Source organism: Pelophylax lessonae, assembly GCF_965119305.1.
Source record: "Pelophylax lessonae genome assembly, chromosome: 4".
Classification (NCBI taxonomy): domain Eukaryota; kingdom Metazoa; phylum Chordata; class Amphibia; order Anura; family Ranidae; genus Pelophylax; species Pelophylax lessonae.
The window spans coordinates 295,527,883-295,549,111 of NC_138771.1; the positions used below are offsets into that span (position 1 = coordinate 295,527,883).

The 21,229-nt window shown below is 40.6% G+C and overlaps 1 protein-coding gene across 1 annotated transcript in view; it reads right to left on the reverse strand.

Moving 5' to 3' along the window:
• LOC309552619 (dynein axonemal heavy chain 3-like) overlaps positions 1-21,229 on the reverse strand; it is a 1,537,563-nt gene that overhangs the window by 1,086,043 nt on the left and 430,291 nt on the right. Inside the window, exons 14-15 of the mRNA XM_082253560.1 lie at positions 14,523-14,656; positions 3,071-3,200 (exon numbers count right to left, since the gene is read on the reverse strand). Of these exons, the coding sequence (XP_082109686.1) occupies positions 3,071-3,200; positions 14,523-14,656 (264 nt within the window). The remainder of the gene's footprint in view (positions 1-3,070; positions 3,201-14,522; positions 14,657-21,229) is intronic.

Here is a 21,229-nt window from a genome sequence, read left to right on the forward strand (position 1 = left end):
GTCTGGAACAGATAGGAAGTCTCTTGGCTGGCTGCCCGGGAAGAAAGGAGGCAGCTCCGCCCCTCTGTACGCCTTCCGGCGCCTCCCCTAGCTCCACGAGGTGTTTGAGTCACCTCAAACATGGCCGCCCCCATGCTGGAGACACGAGGCTATGCCAAAATGGCGGCCTTGTGCGATCTACCAAACAATGGCGGCGGCCTTTTACAGGATAGCGGCGTGACTGCAGAGTATCTCGGCATCAATAAACCTCTCTCTACATGGTGATCCGCGTGGCCGGCGGTACCGGACCCTGGCGGACAGCGTGGCCGTCGGGAGGCATGCTTTTGCTGGAGGAATGACCTGGAAAGCAGTATACATGTCCTGTGGCTTCTGACAGGTAGGATACCATATCTTTCACAGTAAGATTCTAGTACTGCCACTGATTACAATCATTTAAACATACTTGCAATTAGATTGTCAGCTCCCAAACCAAGCCTCCTGGCTTTTTGTACACAAAAATCAAACTCAATAGGAGAATCTGTGCCATGTTATAGGATAGAGGGGAACCCATCCTTACCATACAGAGAGGGGCCCACGTTCACCACAAGACCCGTCAGGGGAAAGGGGGGAACATACTATTCACCATACCGGAACCAGGCGGGCGCCAACTCCTGACAGTACCCCTCTCCACCGGGGTGGGAGGGCTGTCGACCAATACGGACGCCGTGACTCATGGTCTTTGGCGTTTCAGCGAGACGTTTAACTCGCAGGGTCAGTCCCCGTCCAGTGGAACTATGTCGCGGCCGACCTAGCGCGGAGCTATGGCCTGCACGCGCTCGCAGGCTGAACTGGGGTGACCACTGGATCTCAACATCCAGCCCATCGCCCAGTTCAGCTTTCTTGCTTGAAGATCTCACAGGAACACTGGAGAAAAAAGCTGTCTAAAAAAAAATCTTTCTAAGAAAAAAATCCTGCCAGGACCGAAGATCCCAGCAAGGTATCTAGGTCCTTACTCCTGACTAGACAGAAAAAAACTGATTTGCTGTAGCAGAGAGAGAGAGGATATACCCTCGGGGACTGCCCCTAGGGTGTGGCCAGAGTATTTTCTTTCCTGTCTAGTCCTGCTCCTGTGGAGGGCAGCATAACCCGAGGGTGTTGAATCACCGAGGACTATGTCTGTCAATGAGCGACAGAAAAATACATATTGTAGTGCACAAAAAGTGAATTCAATCATAAATACAACATTCTTGGTGCCACAATTAATTAGATCACAGATGGAATAATCTTTACCAGTGGACCGGGAAGTTATGGTTCTATGCATCTTACTATGTTTATCCCAATAGCGGCAAGTTTTTTCAAGCAGCAGTAATAAGAATCAGTGGTACTAAGCCCAGTACTCCCATGTTGTGCAGACTGAAATAAGTTAGGAGACAAAATACTGCCCAAAGTGTTAGCTTGATGACTGGAAAATCTGCAGCCATTGGAAAGGACAAGTATAATGTCTTTGTCACAAGACAGAACAGGCAGAAATTTAGAAATGATGTGCTTAATCTGATTGTATTCACAGGAAAAAGTAGTTGCAAAGGAGACAGAATCAACATTAGAATATATATTGGAGCTCTTTTGCTGTTATTTTTGTTTTTGATTAAAAATTATCTATTCTTCTTAGGTGCTATGTCTATAGCTCTATTGATGTTCTAGTCTCTATAACTATGATTGAGCAGTAATAATTACTGAGCCGGGACTGCTCTTTTAAACTATTCATGATGTTGTTACATTCCATAGTGAAACTGTCCAAGGTAGAACAGTTTCATCATGCTCTAGTGTATTTCCCTACATGTATAGATTGAATGGTGTGTGTGGGATGGCAGGTAGAGGCTAGGAGAAGGGAGATTCCTTCCGAAAGGTATGTGTATTGTCAGTGCGTGTAGCTTTATAACCTGTGAGTGTGGTATCCAGGAAGTCAATACTCCCTGATATACTTTCACAGGAAAAATTCCAGGTTGAAGTCATTACTGTTAACATAAGAAACAAAAGAAAATGCATGTTTCAGTTTGCTTCTATGTGTGGACGATTAAAAGATAATAAACGCTCAGCCAGGACTACTCACTGTTCACATACAAAGGTTGCTTTAATCGACCTGATCTTTGCTGATGTTGCCCGTCATTATCATTTGCCATTTGTAGAGATGTCTTAATGTTTATTTTAATGAGTAGAAAAACAAAATTCGGTGTAACCGAAAAAAGAACTGCGCAAATGGAGTGATATTTAATAATAAATATATAAATGTGAAAAATTAGGGAATTTCTTCCTCTAGCGAGCAGCAATAAAAACGTGAAAACGCAATATGCGATAGTGAATGTGGGTTATTGCGCTCAGCAGTATACTCACAATAAAGTGCTAATGCATAAATAACATAAACATATGAACCAATTATTTAAAGGTGAATATTCCAATGAATATAGCAATAATAAAAATAATAAACATAAGTATTTTATCCGAGCACTGGGTGTATGGTGATTGGTGAAGGCATTTCACATCAAGTCCAATTGTATTTGCTGCTGGAACTTAAAGTTTGCACCAAGCACTTTTCAAGGACTATGTTTATTATTTTTATTATTGCTATATTCATTGGAATATTCACCTTTAAATAATTGGTTCATATGTTTATGTTATTTATGCATTAGCGCTTATTTTAATGAGTGCATTGATTGTTTCCAGCTACAGGAGGACTGCTGGGGTTAAGAGTTTTACTTTTCCTCCTAGTGGCCATTTATAGTAGTAGAAATCCCAAGATTCGCTGATCTGTCACCTAGGCAACCCATAAACAAGTATGGGCTTTAAAAGCCCGACACTTGTCACTAGGCTCCGATCCCTGAAGAAGTAGCGTGACCAGTGACGCAACGCATTCAGTGGAGGCCGTGCCAGAATTTCTGGAGACACCGATACACGGAAGTGCGGTGATGAGGAATTCTCTTGTTCTGTGATATTTATATACAATTTTACATGGGTTTTAATGTAAGCAGTCATTTTGATGTTTTAATAAAATTTGGTTGAAGTTTGCAATATTGTACTATGTATATCTCTTTACTTTGAGAGATATACCAAACTGGAAGTGAGGATACTGAGAGATATGAGCCTGCAGAGATTGTTTGGTGGAGTGAATTGTTGATCCAGTGAGGTAGACCATTGTGGTGGAAGGGATCATGATCTTTAACTTTCTGTTGAAAAAGAGCATTTTGACTAATTGGTCATTCCTTGAGATGAGCAACTATTTCATCTGCTGGCCTTATCCTATTGTCACCCTTCCTAAGGATCTTGACACATTGCTGATTGATTACAAGTAGTGTTGAGCGAACACGGACTGTATTATTCGTGTTCGTACCGAATAATTGGATTTTTTGTACCCGAACACGGACACGGACACTTTACTGTATGTTCGGGTAAAAATCCGTGTTCGGTCGTTTTATTTCCGGGTTTTGCATGCTTTGGCGCTCTTTTCATGGCGGGCTTTCAACAGCCAATCAACAATCGTTTAACTGGTGTGCCTTAAGCCATCCCAGCCATGCCTGCAAATGTCTCAGTAGCTGTGATTGGCCGTCTGAAGCATGTGACCAAGTCTTTATAAGTTCGAGGCAGCCGCAGCGGCGTCATTATGCTGCTTAGATTCAGGGACAGAGCACACATCAACGTGCTGGCTGCTGATTAGGGAAAGATAGGCAGGAAAAAACCATTTGTGTCCGGATAGAATTGAGGGACAGGTCGGAGTGTTTAGGCAGGGCGAGTTGTAGGCATTTTAGGGATAGAGTCTGCTGAATTATAGGGTCAGTGTCTTCTACAAACTACAATCGATATTGCTGTGTGGGGGGTGGGGTGAATCTGCACTCAATCCTGATCTACGATCTCTTCTCAATCCTGTTAGGGACAGAGTCTGCTGAATTTTAGGGAAACTGTGTTCTACAAACTACAATCGATATTGCTGTGTGGTGTGGGATTGGAGATAGGCAGGTGTCAGTGATCCACATCCATTTTTCTGTGTGTGAGCTGCAGTGAACACAATCTTTTTGGGCTGCAGTGAACACAATCTTTTTGGGCTGCAGTGAACACAATCTTTTTGGGCTGCAGTGAACACAATCTTTTTGGGCTGCAGTGAACACAATCTTTTTGGGCTGCAGTGAACACAATCTTTTTGGGGTGCAGTGAACAAAATCTTTTTGGGGTGCAGTGAACACAATCCTTTTTGGTGTGCAGTGAACACAATCTTTGTGGGGTGCAGTGAACAAAATCCTTTGTGGGGTGCAGTGAACACAATCTTTTTGGGGTGCAGTGAACAAAATCCTTTTTGGGGTGCAGTGAACAACATCCTTTTTGGGGTGCAGTGAACACAATCTTTTTGGGGTGCAGTGAACAAAATCCTTTGTGGGGTGCAGTGAACACAATCTTTTTGGGGTGCAGTGAACACAATCTTTTTGGGGTGGAGTGAACAACATCCTTTTTGGGGTGAAGTGAACAAAATCCTTTTTGGGGTGCAGTGAACAAAATCATTTTTGGGGTGCAGTGAACACAATCTTTTTGGGGTGCAGTGAACACAATCTTTGTGGGGTGCAGTGAACACAATCTTTTTGGGGTGGAGTGAACAACATCCTTTTTGGGGTGCAGTGAACAACATCCTTTTTGGGGTGCAGTGAACACAATCTTTTTGGGGTGCAGTGAACACAATCTTTGTGGGGTGCAGTGAACACAATCTTTTTGGGGTGGAGTGAACAACATCCTTTTTGGGGTGCAGTGAACAACATCCTTTTTGGGGTGCAGTGAACACAATCTTTTTGGGGTGCAGTGAACACAATCTTTGTGGGGTACAGTGAACAGAATCTTTGTGGGGTGCAGTGAACACAATCTTTGGGGGGTACAGTGAACACAATCTTTGTGAGGTGCAGTGAACACAATCTTTGTGGGGTGCAGTGAACACAATCATTGTGGGGTGCAGTGAACTCAATCTTTGTGGGGTACAGTGAACACAATCTCATACTTCTGAAGGTTTGAGGGTGCTGCCTGTTCCATACTCCCCCTACTCCTCATCTAGCCTTTTAGGGGTACAAACAATAGTAATTGGGGCCTAGTGTGGTTGTGTACGTGTGATATACATACACTTTTTTGGGATCATATTTTCTATTCCGCTATTTAATCAAAAACCTTTGGGGATCAGTTATATTGGGGGATAGTCTGTGTTGGTACGTGTGAGAGAGATCCACCTTTCCAAGTTGTTGGGGTTCATCTCATACTTCTGAAGGTTTGAGGGTGCTGCCTGTTCCATACTCCCCCTACTCCTAGCCTTTTAGGGGTACAAACAATAGTAATTGGGGCCTAGTGTGGTTGTGTACGTGTGATATACATACACTTTTTTGGGATCATATTTTCTATTCCGCTATTTAATCAAAAACCTTTGGGGATCAGTTAAATTGGGGGATAGTCTGTGTTGGTACGTGTGAGAAAGATCCACCTTTCCAAGTTGTTGGGGTTCATCTCATACTTCTGAAGGTTTGAGGGTGCTGCCTGTTCCATACTCCCCCTACTCCTAGCCTTTTAGGGGTACAAACAATAGTAATTGGGGCCTAGTGTGGTTGTGTACGTGTGATATACATACACTTTTTTGGGATCATATTTTCTATTCCGCTATTTAATCAAAAACCTTTGGGGATCAGTTAAATTGGGGGATAGTCTGTGTTGGTACGTGTGAGAGAGATCCACCTTTCCAAGTTGTTGGGGTTCATCTCATACTTCTGAAGGTTTGAGGGTGCTGCCTGTTCCATACTCCCCCTACTCCTAGCCTTTTAGGGGTACAAACAATAGTAATTGGGGCCTAGTGTGGTTGTGTACGTGTGATATACATACACTTTTTTGGGATCATATTTTCTATTCCGCTATTTAATCAAAAACCTTTGGGGATCAGTTAAATTGGGGGATAGTCTGTGTTGGTACGTGTGAGAGAGATCCACCTTTCCAAGTTGTTGGGGTTCATCTCATACTTCTGAAGGTTTGAGGGTGCTGCCTGTTCCATACTCCCCCTACTCCTAGCCTTTTAGGGGTACAAACAATAGTAATTGGGGCCTAGTGTGGTTGTGTACGTGTGATATACATACACTTTTTTTGGATCATATTTTCTATTCCGCTATTTAATCAAAAACCTTTGGGGATCAGTTAAATTGGGGGATAGTCTGTGTTGGTACGTGTGAGAGAGATCCACCTTTCCAAGTTGTTGGGGTTCATCTCATACTTCTGAAGGTTTGAGGGTGCTGCCTGTTCCATACTCCCCCTACTCCTAGCCTTTTAGGGGTACAAACAATAGTAATTGGGGCCTAGTGTGGTTGTGTACGTGTGATATACATACACTTTTTTTGGATCATATTTTCTATTCCGCTATTTAATCAAAAACCTTTGGGGATCAGTTAAATTGGGGGATAGTCTGTGTTGGTACGTGTGAGAGAGATCCACCTTTCCAAGTTGTTGGGGTTCATCTCATACTTCTGAAGGTTTGAGGGTGCTGCCTGTTCCATACTCCCCCTACTCCTAGCCTTTTAGGGGTACAAACAATAGTAATTGGGGCCTAGTGTGGTTGTGTACGTGTGATATACATACACTTTTTTTGGATCATATTTTCTATTCCGCTATTTAATCAAAAACCTTTGGGGATCAGTTAAATTGGGGGATAGTCTGTGTTGGTACGTGTGAGAGAGATCCACCTTTCCAAGTTGTTGGGGTTCATCTCATACTTCTGAAGGTTTGAGGGTGCTGCCTGTTCCATACTCCCCCTACTCCTCATCTAGCCTTTTAGGGGTACAAACAATAGTAATTGGGGCCCAGTGTGGTTGTGTACGTGTGATATACATACACTTTTTTGGGATCATATTTTCTATTCCGCTATTTAATCAAAAACCTTTGGGGATCAGTTAAATTGGGGGATAGTCTGTGTCGGTACGTGTGAGAGAGATCCACCTTTCCAAGTTGTTGGGGTTCATCTCATACTTCTGAAGGTTTGAGGGTGCTGCCTGTTCCATACCCCCCCTACTCCTCATCTAGCCTTTTAGGGGTACAAACAATAGTAATTGGGGCCTAGTGTGGTTGTGTACGTGCGAGATACATACACTTTTTTTGATCATATTTCCTATTCCGCTATTCAATAAAAACCTTTGAGGATCAATTGAATTGCGGGATAGTCTGTGTCGGTACGTGTGAGAGAGATCCACCTTTCCAAGTTGTTGGGGTTCATCTCATACTTCTGAAGGTTTGAGGGTGCTGCCTGTTCCATACTCCCCCTACTCCTCATCTAGCCTTTTAGGGGTACAAACAATAGTAATTGGGGCCTAGTGTGGTTGTGTACGTGTGATATACATACACTTTTTTTGGATCATATTTTCTATTCCGCTATTTAATCAAAAACCTTTGGGGATCAGTTAAATTGGGGGATAGTCTGTGTTGGTACATGTGAGAGAGATCCACCTTTCCAAGTTGTTGGGGTTCATCTCATACTTCTGAAGGTTTGAGGGTGCTGCCTGTTCCATACCCCCCCCTACTCCTCATCTAGCCTTTTAGGGGTACAAACAATAGTAATTGGGGCCTAGTGTGGTTGTGTACGTGCGAGATACATACACTTTTTTTGATCATATTTCCTATTCCGCTATTCAATAAAAACCTTTGAGGATCAATTGAATTGCGGGATAGTCTGTGTCGGTACGTGTGAGAGAGATCCACCTTTCCAAGTTGTTGGGGTTCATCTCATACTTCTGAAGGTTTGAGGGTGCTGCCTGTTCCATACTCCCCCTACTCCTCATCTAGCCTTTTAGGGGTACAAACAATAGTAATTGGGGCCTAGTGTGGTTGTGTACGTGTGATATACATACACTTTTTTTGGATCATATTTTCTATTCCGCTATTTAATCAAAAACCTTTGGGGATCAGTTAAATTGGGGGATAGTCTGTGTTGGTACATGTGAGAGAGATCCACCTTTCCAAGTTGTTGGGGTTCATCTCATACTTCTGAAGGTTTGAGGGTGCTGCCTGTTCCATACTCCCCCTACTCCTCATCTAGCCTTTTAGGGGTACAAACAATAGTAATTGGGGCCCAGTGTGGTTGTGTACGTGTGATATACATACACTTTTTTGGGATCATATTTTCTATTCCGCTATTTAATCAAAAACCTTTGGGGATCAGTTAAATTGGGGGATAGTCTGTGTCGGTACGTGTGAGAGAGATCCACCTTTCCAAGTTGTTGGGGTTCATCTCATACTTCTGAAGGTTTGAGGGTGCTGCCTGTTCCATACCCCCCCTACTCCTCATCTAGCCTTTTAGGGGTACAAACAATAGTAATTGGGGCCTAGTGTGGTTGTGTACGTGCGAGATACATACACTTTTTTTGATCATATTTCCTATTCCGCTATTCAATAAAAACCTTTGAGGATCAATTGAATTGCGGGATAGTCTGTGTCGGTACGTGTGAGAGAGATCCACCTTTCCAAGTTGTTGGGGTTCATCTCATACTTCTGAAGGTTTGAGGGTGCTGCCTGTTCCATACTCCCCCTACTCCTCATCTAGCCTTTTAGGGGTACAAACAATAGTAATTGGGGCCCAGTGTGGTTGTGTACGTGTGATATACATACACTTTTTTTGGATCATATTTTCTATTCCGCTATTTAATTTAACTGGGCCTCCATGCGAGACCTGTGTGCCTTGTTGCGCTGTTTTGAGTACTCCACCAACATGGCCAGTGGCAATGACGCCGTTCTCAGCTTAACTATCCCACTTCTATGCCTCCTTGAAAAAACAATTCGGGCGATGATGGAAGAGGATGTGGCACAGGATGAGGAGGAGGAGGAGGATGAAGAGGTAACATTTCCAAGGCTTTCAGGGCAGTCATTCGCAAGGGGCTCCGAGGGTGGGTTCCTGCACACGCAAACGCCAGGGACGCAATTGTCCAGCAGGGGCACAGTTCTGGAGGATGAGGAGGATGAGGAGGAGGAGGAGCTGGAAGAGGAGATGGAACCATGTTCACAGCAGGGTGGCACCCAGGCCAGCTCATGGCCATCACTGGTGCGTGGCTGGGGGGATACAGAGGACACGGACGATACACCTCCCACAGAGGACAGCCTTTCGTTGCCTCTGGGCAGCCTGGCACACATGAGCGATTACATGCTGCAGTGTCTCCACAACGACCGCCGAGTTGCCCACATTCTAACTTGTGCTGATTACTGGGTGGCCACGCTGCTGGATCCCCGTTACAAGGACAACGTACCGTCCTTAATTCACTCACTGGAGCGCGATCGCAAGATGCGCGAGTACAAGCGCACGCTGGTAGACGCCATGCTGCTGGCATTCCCATCTGACAGCGGGGCCACAGTGGAAGCACAAGGCAGAGGAGGAGGAGGAGGAGGTCGCCAACGCAACCAGGGCACCGCCAGCACCTCAGAAGGCAGGGTTAGCATGGCCGAAATGTGGAAAAGCTTTGTCAGCACGCCACAACAAACAGCAGCACCAGCAGCTCAGATGGAACGTCTTAGCAGGAGGCAGCATTTTACCAACATGGTGGAGCAGTATGTGTGCACACGCCTACATGTAGTGAATGACGGGTCTGCCCCCTTCAACTTCTGGGTCTCCAAATTGGGCACATGGCTTGAGCTTGCCCTTTACGCCTTGGAGGTGCTGGCGTGCCCTGCAGCCAGTGTATTATCTGAACGGGTATTTAGCACGGCTGGGGGCGTTATAACAGACAAGCGCAGCCGCCTGTCCAGAGACAATGTGGACAAGCTCACGTTCATTAAAATGAACCAGGCATGGATCCCACGGGACTTTTCCGTACCTTATGCAGAATAGCAATGGATACCGACCTTACCCACCCATTGTTCCATTTTTGCTCTTTCTCACTCTTTTGGGGTGTACCCTCATTTAAAATTTTTGAAAAGAAGCAGTGTTGGCTACCTCGTCCTCCTCCTCAGGGCCAGATTAATGTAGGGGCTATTGGAGCTGCAGCTCCAGGCCCCTACCTTTTATATAGGCCCCGGGTTGGCCATATTCACTGTTACCGCTCTTCTGTCACTTGTAAACACAGAAGTCTGGCTTCTATGCTCGCTTCCCCAGGCAGCACCCTCAGAACCTCCCCACACAGCGTGAAGGCCGGACAAGGAGGGACAGTTGGCGATGCATGGATGTGTTTATGGGCTTCAGAGACAGCATCCCATGTTGAATTAGGCATGCATGGCTGCACCCTTCCTCCTCTGGGTGCATGGCAAGGCACGGCCCTTAAGGCCCTTCAAAATCCTCAGCACCAAGCCCATGATGCTGTTAATCCGGCCCTGGTCCTCCTCCACCGCCGCTTCCACCTACACCGCCCATAGGTGTGCGCAGCCTATTGCATTAAGGTGTGCACCCCAAAGTTGAAATACACATGCATGTGTTTGCCAGCAGGGAGAGTAATGTATCGGGGCCATGTACCTGTAGGCAAGGAGAAATAGAGCAGAGCAGGTCCCAGGGAGATCTTTCCCATCTCCTCACTGGCAATGCTATGTGCCCTAGGTGATTAGGGTGTGCCCAGGCACACCCAGCACACCCTGTGCGCACGCCTATGTCACCGCCACATCCACCACCACCTCAACCTCCCTCCTACTCCATATGGGCCTCGTCCTTCAGAGATGAAGAAGAACATTGTTTTATTTTTCTGTTTTTTTTTTGTTGTTTTAAGTTATTTCCCTATCCACATTTGTTTGCAGAGCACTTGCCATGCTCTTAATTACGTTTTGCTGCCATTTGCAGCACTCTAGCCCTTTCCTTTGGTGTTTTAGAGCCATTTTAGTGCCTTAAAGTTCGGGTCCCCATTGACTTCAATGGGGTTCGGTGTCCGGGAAAAGTTCGGTAAAAGTCCGGGACACGGACCCGGACTTTTTTTTAAAGTTCGGCCGAACCCGTCGAACACGGACATCTAGGTGTTCGCTCAACCCTAATTACAAGCTTGACATTGTGGATTAAACACATGCACGTTGTTATTGGACTTATGAAAATCTTTTTTGGACTTATGTTTTTTATTCAAATTAAATTTTCTTATTATTTTTTTTACACTGTTTTAATTGTTTAATTATATGAGTATTTTGCTACACGATTGATTGCTACATTGTATGAATTGTTTCAAGCAGCATTTTTTTGTGAACAAGCGCACCATTTTTCTATACATTGTTTTGTTTTAGTGTTGAAAGTCACTATTTTAATGGTTGCAGCTGTTCTTTTTTCTTCTCTGCCCTTATATTACTAGTATAGACATTAGGACTGCTTCTAATTCCCTAATTGATCACAACACTACACATTTTTGCACATAGCAGCGCATACGTTTTTATACTTAGAAACTTTTTCTGTGTTGTTTGAAGCAAGTATCAGATCATCAAGATACCTGCCATACCATTTGATGTCCCATGCATATGGACTGGGGTGGGAGAACAAAAATCGTTCCTCTCACCAACCCATATACAGGTTGGCCAATGATGGGGAAAATCTAGACACTCTGATAAGGGTGGAGTGGTGGTCATTGTCACCACTAAGAACTATAGAGCTGAAGCTTTGCGTCAACATAGCAATACTTGTTGTGTGTTAAAAGCAAACACATAGAACCATAACTTCCTGGTCCACCGGTATAGATTATTCCATCCATGATCTAAATAATTGTGGCACCAAGAATGTTGTATATATGATTGAATGCACTTTGTGTGCATTACAATATATAGGTTGTACCTCAAGATCCTTTTGAGAGAGGATAGGCGAACACTATAATGGTACTGCCCATAATAGTGATAAGAATTTGTCTAATATCTCCAAACCTTTCAAAAACATATGCACTGTTAATATGAGCTTGTTTATTTTCAGTGGCATAGAGAGGGTTAAAAATCCCCTCTTAGAGGTGATGTCTGCCACAGAGAGAAATAGGATAGTCTTGTAGGTATTATCTATTTTGTAATTATTTTCTACTTATTGCTTGCCCCCACTATGTCATTTCTAGGATTGATGCTTTCTTATTGTGATCAACATTGTAGCTCATCTTCACTTTGTACTATTTCACAATATGAGTACTGTTATTATTTTTCTACATTCTACTATAATACATTCTTTTTATATTTTATATTTTAGATGAAGGTGAGCCCTATGACATCTTTGGTGACACAACTCCTGCAGTTCTTTTGACATTTAAGTCTGTTACTTATGTGTATCTTTAGAGGTGAATATTTCCTTTGTCCATGCCCAAACTCGCTCTCCTTGTCCATCAATTAGATCTTGGTTTTGCTTAACCGGTATACATGTATTTGTCTATGTAATAAGTATGTATATACTGTATGTCCTGATGTTTCTGTGTATTTTCAGCCATGATTAAGGCTTTCACCGAAACAAGTTTTATGTCACTGCTATGAAGCCAATAAAGATTTGAATAACAGATTTCTGAGTTGGCGATGCCTTGTGGTTTCATATCATTTATCAGTAAGTGGAGGACACTACGAGCCTGAGCACTAGTGTAACAGCCTCCAAGGCCCTGTAATCTGAGTTCCCTGCAGTGAGCACTGCACCTGCTTCTTGTTTTAAGGAAACTAGCACCATAAAATTGCCGTTAAAGTTTTAATGAATTCCACTATACATTACACTTTTTCTGCATTGGAGACTAATGCAGGAAAACGCATGATAGTGCATCTAATTTGGATGGTGAATGTGTTCTCAAATGACAAGTTATATTTCATTACTAACTGAGAAGGCATTTTATCCAGCTAGCGTACAATCAAAAAATAAAAGTTGAAAATGAAAAAAAAACTTCTACAGTGGCTGTAATGTATATCAATGCCACGCTATTTAAAGTGATACAAGAAAAGTTTGGTGACAAAAACAGCTCTAACAATCTTATTCTATTGGGATACCATAAAATCATTTTACAAAGGAGTTTAAGATTATTCTATGTTATTTAAATAAGTACATTAGGTGAAAGTTACCAAATTAAAGCTTGGTTAACATTTCAAATGGTTAATGGCAATTTGGCTTTTATACTTTGGATGTTGCAAACTGGCTTGTTTATCCTATTAAGGTTGAGAAAATGTTTATTTTATGAAAGTCACGTGGTTTGTTCACAAATAAAATAATAACAGTACACCATGAACCTCCTTCATCTGTTATTTTTATTTTTTTTATTTTTTGCTTGTTGTTTTATTATATAATATATCATAAGACTACAAAAATCAAGGCATGCATACTGGGTTTTCAATTTTGATTCTTAAACAACAATGGACACAGTGGAAGACCCTGATACCATGTGATCACTGTGACCAATCACAATAGTACACAATGGCTTTCATTCATAGCCATTCATTGTGTACTGTTGTAATCTCTGTGATTGTTCACAGTGATAACCTGATACAGGGACCAATCACAGTGGACTGGTACTATGGGATAGCTGTGGACAATCACAATGGTACACAATGTCACATGAATGGATGCCATTCATAAAAACGATTGCTTATAACGGCGATCAAATTATCATTGTAATAGGCAATCATAATGAAAAAAATCCTGATCACCTCCCCAGACTAGTAAAGGGTACTGCTCTGGTCATAGTATGTAAACAGTGAAGCATGGTGGAGGTTCCTTGCAAGTTTGGGGCTGCATTTCTGAAAATGGAGTTAGAGATTTGGTCAGAATCAATGGTGTCCTCAATGCTGAGAAAAACAAGCAGAAATGTATCCATCATGCAATACCATCAAGGAGGCAAGTGATTGGGCCCAAATTTATTTTGCAGCAGGACAACGACCCCAAACATAAAGCCATTTAGAACTATCTACAGAATAAAAAATAACAAAGAGTCCTGGAAGTGCAGGTTTGGCCCCTACAGAGCCCTAATCTCATCATCATTGGCCTGTCTGGGATTACACGAAGAGACAGGAGGATTTGAGGCAGCCTACATCCACAGAAAGATCTGTGGTTGTAGGCTGACGTTTGGAACAACCAAGATGTTGAGATCCTTCAAAAACCGTGTGCAAGTGTACCTGGAAGAATTGATGCTGTTTTGAAGGCAAAGGGTGATCACACCAAATATTGATTTTATTTAGATTTTCCTTCTGTTCAAGCACTTTGCATTTTGTAAAGTGATAAAAATAAAGAATTAAAATATAAATTTTTGAAAGCATTCCTAGTATACAACATTTTTTCACACCTGCCTAAAACTTTTGTTCTGTACTGTATGCCATAGTTTGTAGACTTCTATAACTTTCACATATACTAAATAATATAACCTGATTTGGGTTATTTTTGTTACAAAAGAAATGTAGCAGAATACATTTTGGCCTAAATATATGAAAAAATAATATTTATATGCAAAAGGTTATAACTGAAGCAAAAAAATCTCTGTCTAAAAAGAAAAAGAAAAAAGAAAAATTTTACAAATTTAATTTGAATACAGTGTTGCATGACTTAGTAATTGGCATTGAAAGTGTGATATTGTATATTGTATAATAAAACATACATTTTAGTTTCTTACCTTATGTTTACCAGTAAACTTTCATAGATCTTCAGCATTGACATAGTAAAATGCATAGGAGAAGTCTTTATTACAAATTTACACCTTTTTTCAACAAAATCTAAGCACGCTGGAAGGAGCCATCTGCACATTGACTAAAGAGACAAGACAAAAATGTTTTACCAAGAAGTTTCAATGAGAGCTTATCTAATAACATACAATATAGAATGCATAGAAACTAAGATGTTGCAAGTTACAAATATTTATAATAAAGGAGAAGGTGCAGAAACAGAAAGAACAAGAGGGGAAGGACAAGACGAGGAAGGAAATAATAAAGTAAATAGGTAGAATGAGAAGTATGTGGGCAAATGAGAGGATAATGTAGTTAAAAAAATAGAACTTTAAGAGCCGGGTTCACACTACCACGACCAGAAAGTCGGCCCATGAAGGAGCGACTTTTTAGTTTGACTTTGAAGAGACTTGTTTAGAGACTTGTAAGAGACTTGTAAGAGACTTGTAAGAGACTTGTGAGAGACTTGTGAGAGACTTGTGAGAGACTTGTAAGATAGGCGACTTTGTCTGTGGGGAATGCCTGGCTAATCTTTTTCTTCTTCCTGGAAAGTCTGATAACAAGTCGCTTGAAAATAGATAAGAATCCGACTTAGAGGCGACTCCCATTGCAGTCTATGTGCACAAGTCAGATAGAGGTCGCCTTGAAGTAGTACAGGAACCTTTTCTGCAGTCGGAGCGACTTCAGTAGTGCATATTAACCGCTTGCCGACTGCGCACAGTATATTTACTGCAGCAGTCAGCCCCGGCCAGGCAGAGTGACGTAGATCTACGTCGCTAGCCTGTCACCGGGTTTTGAGCCAATAGCGGGCGAGCGGACATCAGGTCACACTACGATCATCGGTAGAGCGGGAGAAAGGCGGGCGGCTTATGTAAACAAGCCGCCTGTCATTCTCCCCTGTGTAAAAATGGAGATCAGACGGTTCTACTATGTAGAACCGTTGATCTCTGTTTTTACAATAGGAGACCTGTCCCACTACAGTTAGAAACACGCCCCTAGGACACACTTAACCCCTCCCTCTCCAATACAGTTAACCCCTTCCCTGCCAGTGTCATTTTACAGTAACAGTGCATATGTATAGCACTGATTACTGCAGTAATGTCACTGGTACCTCCAAAAGTGTCAAAAATGTCAGTCAAGGGTCCGATCTGTCCGCCGCAATGTCGCAGTACCGCAAAAAAAATTGCAAATCGCCGCCATTACTCGGTAAATGAAATGAAATATCAAACTGTGAACAAGGTTTTTACAAAATTCCAAAACATACATGTGGAAGTGCTGCCACCCATACAAAAAAAGATATTAAACATTTATATAACTTGCTGTGCACATATTCATTCATGCTAGAAGCCATGCAAAGTAAAAAGGAGTTAGTATAATGAGAAGTGAAAAAGAACACCTCTGTTTTAAATGTTCTATGTTTTGACAATATGCTTAAACTTAAGTGAGTTCCTTTAAAAATAAGAAACTGGATTATTTTAAATTCCACCTTCATTAAAAAATATGTCTGCCTCTCCCATGCATTAATGACACAAATGTAACATTTATAATAAAAACGTCCCATGTCCTTAAACCTAATATTTATCAAGGCCTGAATTTTTTAAAAGCAACATAACATGAGGTCTAGGGTAAAAAATATTTTTTTTTTTTACTTATAAAATGTACTTAATATTTTGTTAACGAAACTGAGAATTCTACAAGAACAAAGACAGTGATGGCATTGTAAATAAGGCTTGCTTGGGTTGTCCAGATGTCTTTATAAATACTATACATACATAAGAAAACAAAACACCTCTCCAGGTCAGATTCCTGTTCCACCTCCCCTGTCACACTATAAGGTGCAGGCCCTGTTCGCAGCATATTTCGTAGGAAAGAAAAAATGTTATGGTTGGCTGCACATCTTCATAAAAGCATATTTCCACAAAACAAAGCAAGTGAATGCAACGTCCACAGCTAATGTGTTTAGCTCTAAATCAGCTCTTCATCATTGCTTCGATTTGGACGAGCGGCCAAGCAGAATTTTATTTCTTTCCTACTATGCGTATATATTTTATTGTAATATTCACATTTTTTTTCATGGTAATGTATGTATTTCCTTTCACCCAAACTGCTAGATTTTAGGATTGATTTACTTAAGGCAAATGGACTGTGCATGTTTGAAAGTGCAGTTGCCCCAGAGCCTAGTATATGGCAGGGAGCTCTGTTGACTTCCAAGCAAATATGTTGTTTGTTTGGGATTAAGGGTTTAGGAGACTAATGGGGGTGACATATGCAAAAGTCACTAGTCTATTGGAAGGAAAGAGAAAGGGAGTGATTTTAAGGCACATTGTTATGCAGGACGTTTCGTAATACCCCTCAGTCTGTCTGTTTTTAAGAGAGAGAACAAGTGCCCTCCCGCCCTTGTTATAAGAATTTAGTGTTTCTATGCAGGGTGCAGGGTTCTATGCAGGGTTTGAATATCTATAAAAACATGTTTTGGCTGTATTTAATACAAATAGGGTGGATATCTGTGTTGTGGGCTGAGGTAGTAGGCAGCTGATGTAGATAGTACAAAGCCCATCACTAGAGACGGTGCAATATTACGCTGGGCCATTTGCTGTACTTTGTTAGGTCATCAATAGAACTGGTGGAAGGAAGCTCAAGTAAGCCTTTGAGCCTAAACTTGGTGGTTGGGCCTGTATTGATAAAAAATAAAAATATAGAAACTGGCTGCAAATGAGAGTTTAAGATATGCCACTCAGCATTGTAAAATGGATTGTGGACTTGGTCATGTTCTTTTATTCACTTGTTTATTAATTATATGTTGCATAAAGCTGTGGCTGATTCTCAATAAAAAATTCAATCCAGTTAAAATAATTATTTTGTCAGATTTGTTATTTATGGTAAAGTTTATGAGAATGGAGAAGTGAACACTGGATCAGTCAAGCACACAAGAAAATGGGTGGTGATTGTATGACTGCAAGTCAGTAGCTACCAATAACCACTAATAATGTGGGAATTTGGGGACTCCTAGTATGATTGATTATCAATAGTGTACAGTCAACATATCAAAGGTCAGATTTGGAAAAAAGAAAATGCAGGCCATATGCAAAGGTTAAAGAGATTAGACTGGGCAGCAATCTCTTACACAAGTCATTATTTTTTCATAAATATTTCTATTAATACTATTAAACTTTTTTTTTACATAAATATGTTTATGACAGCTAGTTTAAATGTAGTAACACATAGAGTCAACAAAAATAATTTATTTTTAAAAGAAATAGCAAACATTAACTTTGCAATGTGGCTTACAACATACTGTATGTTGTTAGAAACAAATCTTTATTTTATAACCCAACAATAGGATATCTCCTAGAGCCCTCCCAAAGCAGCTGTGCAAATAAAGACGTTCCCAGTTTCAGTGCTAAAGCCTGTTGCTAGGTTGCAGAGGCATCTGTCATTGTGTTCTGGTATGTGGATTGGAATGACATGCCTGTTTACCACAGCCAAAATGGAAGACAGTACATGTAGGACCTGGATCATATAAAGATGCATGTGAGGAGCTAATGCTGTCACATTTTTCCTTCATGTACCTAGCTTTTATTTGCCAAACAATAGGGTGATGTGTAGGCCAAGACGGCCTTGACCCTTCAGCGTATATATTGCTGTAGATAAACTTTTTATAGAACTACTGTAATCTGAATTTTACAATTTACAAATAAATATTTGAATATGTATTACCAAACATTTTAATGTTAGTGAAGCAGTAATGTGGATATGCTGTAATATTTGGTATAGTTCTCAAATAAAATGAACAATACACATTCCATAAACATAGATAAATAAAATAAAATACTAAAGAGCTTAAGATCCTCAATTTCCCACAGGAACAATGTTCCCATCTACTAGCAAATTGGAGGGTATATTACTAATAAAAGCAATAACAATGAGAGAATGGAAATGAGCTCTTCCAAAATCATCCAAATAAACCCATTATATAAAACAAAGTACTATAAATGCCACCTAAGGCAAGTATTAGCCCAACTAATTGCAGGGATAACATCTCAATGCTGTCATTAATATGTTAAGACTTCAAAAAGCCATTCAATTACAAAGTGAACGTCATTCTGCGGCACCATATGCTGAAATACATATTTTGAGTTCCAGCAATACCATTTTTCTTCTATTGAATGACATATCAAGGCAAATTTCAATAAATACAAGAACAGCATGGTAAAACATATTAGGACCAGTGTTAATATACTAATCTTCTGTGCTTTCTACCATATGGCAACTTATTTTCAAACAATTAGACTACATTCCATCTGCATAGCACAAAATACAGCAAGGAAGTAGGCAACATTTCAGAAATCTGTGCTCCCAGCTGGTAGCAAATAGAAGGTGAATGAGTAGCCAGTTAAATAACAATTTAAACAAAGTAGCAAAAAGAGTAAATATACTTTATGTAAAGTTAATTACCTTATAAAGTATTTTAACAATACCTTTTATTTGTTCTCTTAAAAGATCCAGCGTAGTGCAAAATAAGCCTTACCGTCTCATTTATAACACTTATACTATAACAGGAAATAACACTCAGATAACAGTCTGAATTCTTATAATTTTTGTATCACGCACCTTTAAAATCAATAAGCTTTTATCCTTGTATCTCCTATGGGGTTTGGTGCCTTCATCTGCCATTTTCTGTATTGTATAGAAGATGCAGGAAAAGGCATACATTTCTTTTACGTTGGAAAATCAATGTTGGTGCTCCAGACACAGGACATTTATTACAAAATGTCACTAAAACTATTCACATTATAACCAATCACCTTAAAAAATCTTTGGGGTCTAAATGCCAAACTCACCTGTCTGGTGCCATCATTTGTGAGTCACTAACTTGGAAAAAGTACAGAGCAGGTATAGTTGGACTAAAGCAAGAACTACTGTTCAAAATATTTTTTTCTGGATAATTCAGCAGGAAATTAAAATTTAATAAGGTGGTTATCAACAGAAATGTATGGGTTCCCTTATTATTTATAGGTGGTCTCACAGAGGAAATACGTTAATTACTGAAAGAATGATAATTATTATTCATAACTGTAATAATATATTTTTTGTCCAGATAAATATATTCAAAATTGAATTATAAAATGGCAGTGACGTAAAGGCTGCTTTGATTAGTGGAGCCAGGTTTCTACTCAAGTTAGAGTCTGTCCCTCTACCCCAATTTATTAGCTTTCAATAGTGTTACAACATATGTGAAAAAACAAAAATTAAAACCCGCGCTACACAACGTGAAAATTTAAAAATAAATGCAATAATGGGCAGCTGCTGCAGACACTAAGAAAGTCTTAGGAAAAATGATGAAAAACGAATTTATGCAGCGCTAGCTCAAATAAAGTGTAAAGTGCTGTGATATAAATACAATATTCAATATTTTATAAAGTGCACACTGTATGATCAAATATACAAAAAAGTGCTATGTGCTAAAAAAATCTCTAAGCAATAACAAATAAATATATAGATAAATATATTAGTGCACAATAAACAAAATAGGTGGTTAGAAATAGTCCAAATAAATATTCAGTGCTTGAAAAGAGTCCTTAAAGTGATCCAATTAAGGTGCCAAAGTGCCAAATAATTAAGGTGCTTGCAGAGTGATATGGTGCCCCTCAAGGTTCCCCACTCACCAGATTGCAGATAATAATAGACCTTCAAAATTATTGCACATTGCCCGGGATCTTTACAGGACCAGAACTTCTCCTATGTAGCCTTGGAACTTTTTGGGTCAGCTTCCGCTTCCACCGTTAAACAAAAGAATGGCCATACATGGTGAAGTAAGTATGAACAATTTTTATTCCTAAAAAATGTTCAGATGGGTACTCACAAGCATAAATAGAACTCAGGCATATACAGGGAACTCGTGTGGCGCCGCTCTCGGCGTGCGTTCCACACACAGGAAGTTCCTGACCGGAAGTGACGTTTGTTTTGGTCCGCAACCGCAAACAAAATACTTGTTATTGCTTAGAGATTTTTTTAGCACATAGCACTTTTTTGTATATTTGATCATACAGTGTGCACTTTATAAAATATTGAATATTGTATTTATATCACAGCACTTTACACTTTATTTGAGCTAGCGCTGCATAAATTCGTTTTTCATCAGTGTTACAACATAGTTATGTACAGCTCCCCAGAGGAGAGGTGCTGACATAGGTGCTGACAGAAGATCCTCAAACAGGGAAATGCAATGAAACTGCTGATAACAGTAATAAAGTAGTCAACTCCCCATGCAATCTCTGCATCAGTGCATCATGATCCATGATGATGTATGATGAACTGCAGGAGATTCATTATGTAATACTGCTTCACTAATCCCATGCAGACTCTCTGTGCTGCTCTACCTGGGTAATCTTCTGTCAGCAACTCTCTGCTGTAACTTTCTGCATAGCAACACTGTAATACTTTACTGATTGTGTAGTATTTACAACTGCTTAAAACTGGGAAAATATTAATAAATTGGCCCAATAAAGGGGGAGCTGAATGGAAAGTTGCATAGGACAAAAAAAACAGGAGAATTCCACTCATTCCTTGTAAAAGCAGTCCCCCAGTTAAAATAAGATTGAATTGACTGTGTATGTAAGCTGGAACAGGTACATTTTTTTAAGTGTAACTTCAGCCA